General features: G+C 43.4%; 2 protein-coding genes across 2 annotated transcripts in view; one reads left to right on the forward strand and one right to left on the reverse strand.

Annotated features, from left to right (window-relative positions):
- The window catches only part of LGI1 (leucine rich glioma inactivated 1), a 32,867-nt gene extending 29,481 nt beyond the window's left edge, over nt 1–3,386 (reverse strand). Inside the window, exons 1-2 of the mRNA XM_061194984.1 lie at nt 2,701–3,386; nt 2,231–2,302 (exon numbers count right to left, since the gene is read on the reverse strand). Coding sequence (XP_061050967.1) covers nt 2,231–2,302; nt 2,701–3,386 — 758 coding nt within the window. The remainder of the gene's footprint in view (nt 1–2,230; nt 2,303–2,700) is intronic.
- The window catches only part of MYOF (myoferlin), a 586,741-nt gene that overhangs the window by 188,018 nt on the left and 386,138 nt on the right, over nt 1–12,585 (forward strand). The window lies entirely within an intron of this gene.

The following is a 12,585-nucleotide window of genomic DNA, read 5'->3' on the forward strand; positions in this document are numbered from 1 at the left end:
ACAGAGAACATTGAACAGGGAGAATGGGGAGCAAAATCTTTAGGAAACAGGATCCTGGAGATCAGAGACAAACTCTGACCCTGGACAATTTTGCATAAGATCAGCACTGGCACAAATCTGCCATGTTGAGGTTAGCCAATGTGAGTTAAGTAAGGACATCCAGGGCAAGAATTACTCCCCCTTTTGTTACTTCTGAAAACTGAACTGCTTTTAGAAATAAGGGCTGGAATGTTCCATAGGAACTCAGAGCATGGAACGCAGGGGCATGGCACACACACTCGGTGTGGGCTATTTAAAAACCAGTTCCTTGGCTTTCCTCTGTGATTCTAAATACGTGTAATCACATTACTCTGCAGCAGCCGGTAACTATTTCTATAACATTGTCCAGCATCTGTGTTTGCTGAGGCCGGGTCCACCCAGAAGAAACACAAAGTGGAGAGGTGCTAACTGATGAGGTTGATTGATCCAGGCTTTCTGTGTCACAGCTAACGACCATCCAGTGTTGGAATTTGAGTAGTATGTGTCAACTGACACTTCTCGAATTTTAAGGACTGATCTATTTAACTCTCCTGGGGAGAGAGAGGTGCCTTAGCTCAACAAAAGGATGCTTTCAAAATGAGCCATTTATGTATTTAACAAATAATAACATAGGCACAACTGATCACTTTCTCACGTACAACCAATTCTTATCCTACGGAAGGATCCCAGCATTGAAGACTTTGCCCCTTTCTGTGCTAAAGACTCTGTCTTTTTTGAATTTGTTTGATGTACTAACACTTCCCCTAATCACACTATTAGCCATCAATCAAACAGATAAATCACTTAGGAATATTCTACTCAATTGTTAATCATTCAAAGACATTAGCTAGTAGAAGGACAGTAGCCAATATTATTACATAATGTCAAAACACCTGATCAGGTTTATGAAATGAAATAGTCAAACCAGTTTGGGGATTTCATATAGACGAAACAATAGATTAAGTGATTTTTTTAAAAGTTTTTTTATGTGTAAAAAGTTAAAACCCTACCATTTATAAAATGTGTAACCATTTGTCACATCCTATGCCAAGCATTTTATCTACTTAAATCTTATTTATCTCTGATAACTCTTCAAGGTGTCATCACCTCCATTTTACAGATGAGGAGACTGAGGCTCAGAGAGAGTTAGTCATTTGCACACAATTTCATGTCTAGTTTCTAGGGAGTGGTAGGGTGAGATTTACACACAGGTCTCTCGCATTTCAAATCCATGCTGTTTGCCTCTGTATATAAAACCTCAAAGGCCAAAATGGCCAATTAAGGTAAGAAAACAAAAACCAGAAAACAAGCAAAAAAACTTGGGTCTAGGATCATGCAGTTAAGATAACTATAGCTCAGTTGATGGACATTTGGCTGATTCCCCCCCTGGAACCGGTAACTACAACCCAGTCTGTGGCCCGACACCTGAGCACCGGGGGGACCTCTTGCCCCCGTATGTGGTCCTGCTCTAAGAACTAACACTCCAATGGCCAAACGTTACATGTCAGAACAAATTATCCATGTTGCATTATGACTGTGGAGAGATCTGATTTCTTAGTCAAATATTATTTTTTGACTATTTTCAGACATAGACTAAATATATGGTTCCCTCATGGCTAACTTAATACACACAGCAAAGACTAATCCTTTGCACTATCCTATATTAATATTTTCTTTCCCTCCTTATAAGGGGATGAGTTATAAATTAGATGAGATTAGAAAGCAGTCACTTGAGAATGAATATTTTAAGGAATTACCTAGAAAGAACTGAGATTTTTCTTCCCCACATGGTAAATCACACAGAGTAGCAGCCTGCCCCAGGTCCCCGAGGACATCTTGAGCGCATATGTTATGCTGGGTTCTGTATTGACTAATTCAGAAACTCCAGGGTAAAATAACCAAAGTTCCCAAGTCAAAAATGAAAGTAAAAGGGTGGAATGAAATGAAGATCATTGTTGCAACATTCCAGCAACTTCATAAATAGCCATGAAAGCAGCTAGCATTACAGGTTAGCAAATTTACAATTGCAAGCATCAATCCACACCGTTGGTGTCAAGTCGCAAACAAACCCATCTACCTCACTTTACTGATATTCCTTTCCTCTCCAGAAATATAATCACATTTGACAAAATTAATATTGAGATCGTTTTACTAGAGGGTTTATCCAAATATATGCTATATTAAAAATAGTCATGATATAAATATTTCTCACAAGAGCTGCAGCGATGGTGTGAATAAAAAACTCCCTTCTGAGATTTCAGTAAAACCAGATCTCACAAAGGATCTGAAAGAAAACAAAACAAAACAAAACAACAAACAGACACACACAAAGAGACACACACACAGAACAAATCTTATGTTAATCCAGTTTAGCAAAACAGTCACTATTTGACACTATTTTATGAAGTACGATACTGTTCCTTCCCAGATGAAGTAGGAGAGATGAGTCTGCTACAGGTTTCTCATAATAATGTTCAGGGGTGGAAGATATCTAAGCATGTTCTGTAGCAGCTAATAAAAATCAAAATTTCTAAATGCAGCAAAATGTTAGCCCTGTCAAATGGCCAAGCGTGCAAGAGGAATCTCTCCCCATGCCCTTCTACCAATACATACAAAGCCCCAAATACATCGGCTGGAATTTTTAAATTGTAAATTAGATACCAAAATGCTTACGGGCCTTACAATGAGATAACGTCAGGAGGAACGGTGCGTGGAATGGATCTGGCATTCTCACATAAAGCATTATCTTTGGTACAAGTACACACGGCAGGGCATTTTGGCTTCGCTGGTTTCTTCCCCTCAGTCAGCAAAAGCGCAGATAAGAGACATAGGCAATAAGCAATTCTTTTCAGGGGGATGCAGGCATTTCCCATCCTTTGGCTTCTCTCTGATTCCATGCAGTCGAAAAAATATCCCCAAACATGAACAGGGCTTCTGGAATTCAGATGGTGATTGTCTTGCTTTAAGACCAGGTCACATAAGAGTCCACCCTTTTCCTTTGCCTCTGTCTCTCTGCTTTTCAAAACAGGGACCTGCAGCTGATTCGTGAGCTGCTCCTCGCTCCAGCGATGCACTGCTCGGGGAAGAGACCTGTGAGGTGCTGCGAGATGGGAGGGATCCAACTGCTCGAGGAGAGAGCGGACTTGCATCACCACGAAAACACTGAGCACAGACCAGCCTTCGAAGGCAAAGCGAAGTGATGTAACAGAAAATAAACAGCTTTCTGCTTGCACCGGGAGCCCTTTAATTGTTACCAAAAATAGGATGGCATTATGTCTTATTAGTGGGTGGGTGGGCCGGTGGGTGGGAGCAGTCATCTTGCATCGGATCTCAGCAATCTCAGAAACCTTTGGGAATTTGCTTTTCATGTGGCAAACAACCTAGTAAGAAAAGCTAGCTTTGGAGCCAGCCCTGGCTGGAAATATGAAGTGAAATGAAACTCTCTCCCTTTGCAGCTTTTGGCTAAAACCTTGGTATTTCTTGCTGAGTCCACCTGACTGATGCCATCACTGAAAGACAAACAAGAACACATGGAGAATGTGACTTTCAGGGAATGAATGTGAGTAAATACTTTTCTGACACTTAACTGTCATAAATTATTGATTTTCATAATCCACCCCGCACCCTCCCCTCCCCCATGTGTAAGCCATTCCCTCCTCCCGAGGTGAGGGAGGGAGATAGAAGCGGTTCGTTGACTGCCTCTGTGTATAACCCGCCCTCCTCACCTCTCACACTCCCCCTTCTTCAGCGCTGGAACCAGAAGCCTGGAAGTAACTCCCTGCCAGCAGGAGGCAGCCAACTTTGGTTTCTAGGGCTCTGGAAAGGTCTGGCTGAGCCCAGGAGGCTGAGATACGGTGGGGAAAATGCCAACCTAAAAGCCAGAGACCTGGCTTTTTAGGGTCCAGTTCTGCCATGAACTAGCTGATGGTGCCTCTGGATCTATTCTCCTGTCTGTAAAATGGGCATGATAATGCAGATGATCCATAAATATTACAAACATTAAATCCAAATGGTAGGGACTTCCCTGGGGACACAGTGGTTAAGAATCCGCCTGCCAATGCAGGGGACACAGGTTTGAGCCCTGGTCCGGGAAGATCCCACATGCCGCGGAGCAACTGAGCCCGTGCGCCACAACTACTGAGCCTGTGCGCCTACAGCCCGTGCTCCACAAGAGAAGCCACCGCAAGGAGAAGCCCGCGCACCGCAACGAAGAGTAGCCCCCGCTCGCCACAACTAGAGAAAGCCCACGCGCAGCAACGAAGACCCAACGCAGCCAAAACTAACTAATTAAATAAATAGATAAATAAATTTATTAAAAAAAAATCCAAATGGTAGGCTATGTTACTGTCCTGTATGATGGGAAAGAGGATGTACCCTTAGAGAAGGAAACTCATTTAAACAAGAGAAAAAGAAGAGGCCCTGGCTTTGGGGCAGGGAGGTATAATCTATGTGGGCGTGGAGATGCTTAGGATGGAGGAATAGACGCTTGGTCTTCTTACCACGCCGCAGGCGGCCATCCCTCAAGCTGGCACAGTTGGCCAGCGATGTCAGTCCACAGTCCTTTTTCTCTCAGCTTCTTAGACTGAAAGGAGTACAAGGACTATTTAAGCAAATACGTGATTATGACATAAACTCATCTTGCATGGAGCTTGAGGCGTTGATGGTCCAACCTTTCCCTCTTGTAGGGAGCTCGCCCCTCGTTTACTTCTCTGTAAGCTCTGTGAGAGGAGGGCGGTGGCAGTCATGGTCATTCCCGTATCTGATTGCTGTCTGTTTACCCTGAAGACTGCAGGCTCCATGAAGGGAGAGACCCCTGGGTGAATCCAGTGCCCGGACAGCGCCCTGCTCACCGCCGTGAACAGCAAGCGTGTCCCCATGAGCAGCCACAGAGCGCGGAGGCTCGCCACGATCGGGACATGCTCAACCCAGGAAGCTCCAAACAGCTCCTGAGTGTTATCATGAAGGACGTTAAGGACAATTCCCTGGAGAGGCAATGATCCAGCTGAGCTCCAGGTTAAGGGGGAATGACAGAGAGGGTTGGCAGGAGCATCCCAGGTGGAGCAAGCAGCATTTGCAAAGGCCTGGCCACCACCCAGAGAACCAAGGATGCCTCTGCAGAGTTTTAGGCAGCAGAGCGATAGGATCTGGTTTGTGTTTCAAAAGGACCAGTAGGTTATTATCATTAAACCAGTTTTGGGGGGCTTGTAAATATGTTGGGTTTTTTTTTGTTTTTTGTGGTTTTTTTTTTACAAAACAAGGAAAGAAAAAACTAAGTCCAAGAGAAGTAATGATTTGAGAATGCATTCTACTCTTGCTTCGCTGTCCAGGACTCTATGGAGGAAGGGAGTCTATCACAGTGATTTTAGAAACCATGACCTATGGGCAAGCCCCACTTGAAACAGTAAAAGTGTCACTTAAAAGTTGGCTGCAAGTCAGATTTTTGTAAACTGAATCCTGCTTTGAGTGCACAGTGGAAACTTGCTCCGTGAAATAATTATGTGACGAAAATTTTATAGAAGATGGTTTTTATTCAAACAATCACCTACGCCCTAAGTTCTCTGACTTGTAAGTGATGTGTTTTGTAACTATAAAATAAAAACCCTGAGATCTTTTAGGGACCTCAGAGTTCTCGGCTCCAATCACTGCGTGTTTGCGTGTTACAGATGGGGAGACTGAGATACTGAGGGGTCACACAGATGAAAAGTGGCAGGGCCACCACTCTGCATGGGGTGACACTCTGGCAGATGCTTGGTTAAACTGATCTGTGTAGGCAAACAGAATACTTCCCTCCCCTCTGATATACTTTCACATGTATCAGATTATCAAGATGGCTTGATCAGCCCTTGGCTTTGTGCTCTGTAGATGCCATCAAAGAAAGGGTGAGCAGTCTTTCATGTTTGACTTGGTTAAGCCAGGAGACCAAATGAATGCAGGAAAGAAATCATAGCCATAACTTCACTTTGCAGCTGTATTTATCTGGAGGTTCAGTTTGTCAGTTCAAGTGGAAAAAGGACCATAGCGAGTGGGGGTGGGGATGGTTCTTTAAGGAGAAATTACAATGGGCATTCTGAAAAGACAGTAACTTTTTCTTGTGCTATGGCATTTAAAGCCCAGACTTGAATTTCCTATTCAATTAAAACGCCCGCTAAGATCAGGCACAATTTTAACTGTGTAATAACAGATTGCTGATGTTCTTCTAGGGAGGAGAAACCATTACAGGTTCCAGAATTGGATTGAGGAGGGAACTAGTGAGAGGAGGGCAGGTTGCTGCTATATTGAAGTCTTTTGTTTATTTATTTATTTATTTGGTTGCACCAGGTCTTAGTTGCGGCTCGTGGGCTCCTTAGTTGCAGCATGTGGGCTCCTTAGTTGTGGCATGTGAACTCTCAGTTGCGGCACGCATGTGGGATCTAGTTCCCTGACCAGGGATCGAACCCAGGCCCCTTGCACAGGGAGCGTGGAGTCTTATCTACTGCGCCACCACGGGAGTCCCTATATTGAAGTCTTGAGGGGCCTGGGGATGGGGCCCTGTTGCTGACCAAGCTTCCTTGCCCTCCTTCGGGAAGCCCTGGTAGGGCACAGAGAGGGTGTGGGAAGTGGGAGGGTAGAAGCTTAGGGCTTTCCACCAGCTTGGAAGCCTTTATATAAGTTTTGGCAACCCACCTGTGCATTACGGGGGGGCCTTGGGAGAAGGGCTTAGAAAGGATGAAAGCAGAGCTGGAAGGAGGCCCAGGGAGGTTAGGAGGCCTGGCTGAGGCAGGCTCACTGCCCAGTTCCAGCTCTGGAGGAGTAGCTGAGGGGATCCAGGGCTGGCTCTGCACTTGGCCAGCCATGTGACCATGGGCTAGCTCTCTAACCTTTCTAGGTCAGTTTTCTCCTCTGCAAAATGAGGAGTATGTATAACAGTACATATCACATAAAGTTGTTAAGAGAATGACGGACAATAATGTATCTAAAGTACTCAGCATGGGGTCTGTTACACGAAAGATTTATCATCATCATTGTCATCATTGCAATGGGACTTGAATTCTGAACATGTAACTTCTGATATTTGGGAAGCAAAGTTCTCAGATAATAATGGGTTTATCTCAAGTGTATATTCACTCCAAGAAGCAGGCACTTCTGTGCAGGATGACAGACTGTGGCCTTGCCAAGAGTCTCTGCACATGAGGGAACCAAGAATCCTCCTGGGGAAGAAAGAACTCTCTCCCAGTTTGGGTGAGAGTAGGAGCACCCAAGCTTGGTCCAAGGATAAGGGCCAGAGCTGGAGAAAAAGAAGGTGGTCGTGAACATGGGATGGAAATTTTTTTTTCTTCAATCCATTGCCCTTGAACATGTGTAATTTTGAGGGCGTAAGAAGAATCTACTTTGGGATCCCTGGAACAGAGAGTGTTCTCTCTAGTTTGGTGGGCACCACGGCGTTGCTTGTGGGTGCCATGGGGACCACACACAGTGCTCTGGCATCGAGAGCTGCTATAGAGATATGAGACCAACAGTATCCCCATCCAGACCCATGGCTCAGATATCACCAGAATCACTGGATTTTCCACCAGGAGCAACTCACCCTTACTGTCCCACAGTAGTGACAGCCCCACAGACATAGGAAGTGGCAAATGATCCCAGCAGGGAGCCTAAGCAGCAGAGAAGGAAAATGAAGATGTTTGGGAGCGCATGTGCAACGTTCCCTGGCATTCTCAGAAACTGAAAGGGGTCTTTGAGGAGGGGATGGCAATTCTGGGAGAGTTGATGAAAGCACAGAGAGAGAAGAACAGACTGTGCTGTGGTTCTGATCCCAGTTTTCCCCTCAGGCTGGTGACCTAGGAAACACACATCGTGCAAGTAAACAAATCATTATTATGAGCCTTAAAAGATCCAGCTTGGCCCTGCCTCCTTTTACACTCGGACATGCAAACTGGTGTCAGTTTAAGCAGCTTTCTCAATAGAGCAGGGTGTTTGAAGCAGCAAGTCAGCTGCATTAGTGGGTTGCAAAATCAGTCTAGTAGGTCAAGCAGAATTTTAAAGAATAAAATAGTTTTGAATCCAAAATTGGACTGTATTGCACCTATAAGAGTAGCTGTTGCCTTGTGAAGCCTTTGTTTCCATTCTTTGGGTATGTATGTGTGTGTGTGTGTTCAGGGTTGTAATATAAAATGTATTTCTTACAATTGGTTTATGACCTCCCCCCACCCCCGAAAAAAAAGAAAGAGAGAAAAAGAAAACATTACCTTACAGGATGTTGAAGAGCTTCACCCACCCCAGAAGTCTGTGAAATGGCAGAGAAATGTTGATCTCAATTCCAGTAACTTTCACTTACTGATTGAGAGCAGCAATCAGACCTGTTGGAATATCATTTCTGTTATTTACTAGCTGTGTGACCTTGGGCGAGTTGCTTAGCTTCTCTGTGCCTCATTTGCCACACTGGTAAAGTGGAAGTCATCCCTTCTTTGCATTGTTGATATTAGGATTAGTGGCAGTGCACGCGGAAGGCATGTCACAAAGAAGGTGTTCAATTTCTGATAACTCTCCCAGAATTAAATGGGAAGGGGGGAGAGGGCAGTGAGCAGAGGGCCAGATCTTAAAGATTAGAAGTAGTGTGTCACCAAGGACTCTTTGGTAGAGAGTGATGGACACTGACTCTGCCAATCTAAGCATAAAAGGACCTTCCTGCCATGGTGATGGAGTGACTCACAGAAGGGCTGTCCAAGCAGGCTTCAGAAATAGAGAAATTTGTGGGAGCTTGGGGATCTAGGCAGCAGGAGCTAATGGGCAGTGTCCTCTGGTGAATCCACTCCTATCAGTACTTATCCACATGTTCCTGCTGAAGGAGAGAGTCCATTGGGCTCAGCTGGAGTCAGGTACCCTCCCATTTGCCATGGGAAGCCAGGGCACCTTGACTGGCAATCCCACCAAGAGTGCACACTGTGGGAGAGGGGTGGCTCCCCAAAGGAAGCTAAGGTGCTACTACCAGAAGCAAAGAGGATGGATGCTGGGCAGGCAAAACGAAGGGACACTCACTACAGGACGTGTGTCAGCATCTGTTAGGCTAGGGCAAAGGGAAATGATAGCAGCTATCATCCCAAATCCATCCTCAAGATTTTAAAGCGCAATGACCAGGGGACAATTTAGACAAACAAATGAATAATTTCCCAAAAGTCAGCTAAACTCTTATGTCCTGACTGTGGAATCAGGGGATTTTCAACTCTTGTGGTCCAATAGAACAGAAGTTTGGCCAAGAGGGGAGTTGAAAAGGCAACAATAACAGAAGCTGACACTTACAGGATGCATATCATGTGCCAGCTGCTGTTCTAAGCACTTTATGAATATTAATTCATTTAATCCTCGTAACAATCCCATGGTCTAGGTATTATTATTATTATTATTTTCTCTCTATTTATAGGAGAAGAAAAGGAGGTCCAAGAGGTTACAGAGCATGCCCAGGGTTCTGCAACTGGTGAGGAGTGGCAATGGGATCTAACCCAGGCATTCTGACTCTGGTGCCCAAGGTATTAGTCACTATTGGACACTGCCTCTCCAAAGGGCAGTGTGGGATGTGGGATACTGGGGGCTGCTTTGGAAGCCCATAGCGTCTCCCTGGCTAGGCACTGCTATTGAACTACAATTCCCAGCATGCAACTGGGCTATCATCTTAACCTCTTCCTCACCAAAAGTTCCTCACTGTCTTGGGTAAAAAGTTTTTTAATGGCAAAGGTGGCAAAATCTGGTTTCCCTAAAGCATGATTATGAGATGGGAGCATGAATGCAGATGTCAGTGGGAGTAAATAGAGGAGAGGGTAATATTCTAGGTTAAAATATCCTCTGCAGTTTTTAGTGTTTGCAGGAAGACATTGGAGATCACCATGGGAAAGACTGTTTTTTAACTTGGAAATGTGTACCAGGAAAATGGCAATAAGGGTGTTTTAAAGCTCCCATTCTCAAACATGGCTGCACTTTGGAATCAGCTGGGGAAATAAAAAAAATACTTAATGCTTAGGTTACATCCCTAGAGGTTCTGATTTAATTAGTCTGGAGCGTGACCTGGACTTTGAGACTTTAAAAATCTCATTAAATTCTAAAGTGCAGCAAAATTTGAGAATCCTTGTTTTTGAAGGGAAATATTCAGGTGTAGTCATAATGATGAATCAAATTGTGACTAGCTCAAGGAAGCTTTTAAGAAAAAAGAGAGGGAGACACTCCAGGCTCTAAAAGCAGTGATTCTCAGCCCTGGCTGTACATTAAGATCACTAAGAAAATGTTTTCAAAAAAATACAGATACCTCACCTCAGACCAATTGAATTAAAATCTCTGGGGCTGTATTTTAGTGCTGAAGCAACCCCGGAACAGTGGTTCTCAAAGTGTGTTCTTAGATTAGCAGCATCAGCATCACCCAGAAATTTGTTAGAGATACAAATTCTTGGGTCCCACCCCAGGGTTTCTGGGGCGGGGCCCAGCAATCTGTGTTTTCACGAGGCTTCTAGGTGATTCTGATACACTTTCAAGTTTTGAGAACCCCTGCCTTGGGATGTAGGCTCCAGGCAGGAACCTGGTCTAACATGTTCACCAGCAAGCCTTGCAAAGTGTTAGAATGTGCTTTTTTAGTCTGTTATGTTCATGGCACTCAAGGAACCACACATCCCAGTGTCCATGCCCTGTGCCCCCTCCCCTGGAAGCCAGGCTGGTCCTCCTTAACCAATAAAATGTGGCAGAAGTGATACTGTTCCAGTTCCAGGCCAGAGTCCTAAGAAGACCCAACAGCTTCTGCTTTTGGGCTTTTAGGAGCCCTGAGGTGCAATGTAAGATGTCAGGCTCCTTGTGAAAAGACCATACAGAGAGTTAGAAATCCTGAGACTGTAAAGAGAGATCCAGCCACCCTAACATCCAAGCTGAGTTCAGTCCCAAATAGATCTGCCAGGTGAATGCAGCCACAAGAGTGACCACTGGCAAGACCAGCAGAAAAAACTCCCAGCTGACCCCAGACCAGATCGAAGAGCTGTGAACAAATAAAATGATTGCTGTTTGAAGCCAGTAAGTTTTGGGTGGTTTGTTAATGCAGGAACAGGAAAAAAAAGAAAAAAGAAAAAGAAAAAGAAACACTGCTCAATAAATAGTTGTTGAACTAATGGGTAAAAGTGCTATAGGGACATGGAGCTGGAACATAGCCTCTCTCCTTTGTCAAAGGAGGAAAAACAGGAGTTGGAAAGAAAGCAGGGATATTCTATCCAGTTGATGAAGAGGGTGGCTAAGAAGGGAATTTTGACCAGAAGCCAATAATACTATAACCATACCCAGACAGCAAAGGCCCACAATGCCCAGCCAAGAATAGAAGAATTAAAGGTACTCTTTTTTTAAAATTTTATTTTATTGAAGTATAGCTGACTTACAATGTTGTGTTAGTTTCAGGTGTACAACGAAGTGATTCAGTTATATGGGTATGTATACATATATTTGTATATGTGTATATATATATATTCTTTTCAGATTCTTTTCCATTTCATGTTATTACAAGACATTGAATACAGTTCCCTGTGCTATACAATAGGAACTTGTTATTTATTTATCCTACATATAATAGTTTGCATCTGCTAATCCCAAACTCCCAATCCATTCCTCCCCCACCTCTCCTCCCCCTTGACAACCACAAGTCTGTTCCCTATGTCTGTGAGTATGTTTCTGTTTCATAGATAAGTTCATTTGTGTCATATTTTAGATTCCACATATAAGTGATATCATATAGTATTTGTCTTTCTCTTTCTGACTTACTTCACTTAGTATGATCATCTCTAGGTCCATCCATGTTGCTGCAAATGGCATAATCTCATTTTTTTATGGTTGAGTAATATTCCACTGTATATATGTACCACATCTTCTTTATCCATTCATCTGTCAATGGACATTTAGGTTGTTTCCATGTCTTGGCTATTGTAAATAGTGCTGCAATGAACATTGGGGTGCACGTATCTTTTCGAGTTATAGTTTTCTCCGGATATATGCCCAGGAGTGGGATTGCAGGATCATACGGCAACTCTATTTTTAGTTTTTTGAGGAATCTCCATATGTTCTCTATAATGGTTGCACCAATTTACATTCCCACCAACAGTGCAGGAGGGTTCCTAAAGGTACTAACTTTTGCTACCACATATTGAATGCTGATTATGTGCCAGGCATACAGATGAAACTTTTTTCCTATATTAGTGTTCACTAACAATATTATATATTTATAATATATATTATACATATACATTATATAATATATAAATAGTATATTATATATAATATTATGTAATTATATATATTTGAATTATATATTGATTATTCTCAACAAGTTTGTATGATAAGTACTATTATTACCCCATTTTACAGAAAAGGAAATGAAAGAGCAAAGAGATTAAATCATTTGCCCAAAGTCACATAGCTACTATTAATTGGAACTCAACCCATATTTGTCTGATTCCCAAATTTAAGCTTTTAAGCACACAGTAGGGCCAACCTATTCAGAAAAACTGAATAGTGACCCAGATTGTAGAACCTGATAGATCTGAGTTCAGATCCCAGTATTGCCACCACTGGCTG

The sequence above is a fragment of the Eubalaena glacialis genome, chromosome 1 (genome assembly GCF_028564815.1).
Source record: "Eubalaena glacialis isolate mEubGla1 chromosome 1, mEubGla1.1.hap2.+ XY, whole genome shotgun sequence".
NCBI classification, from domain to species: Eukaryota; Metazoa; Chordata; class Mammalia; order Artiodactyla; family Balaenidae; genus Eubalaena; species Eubalaena glacialis.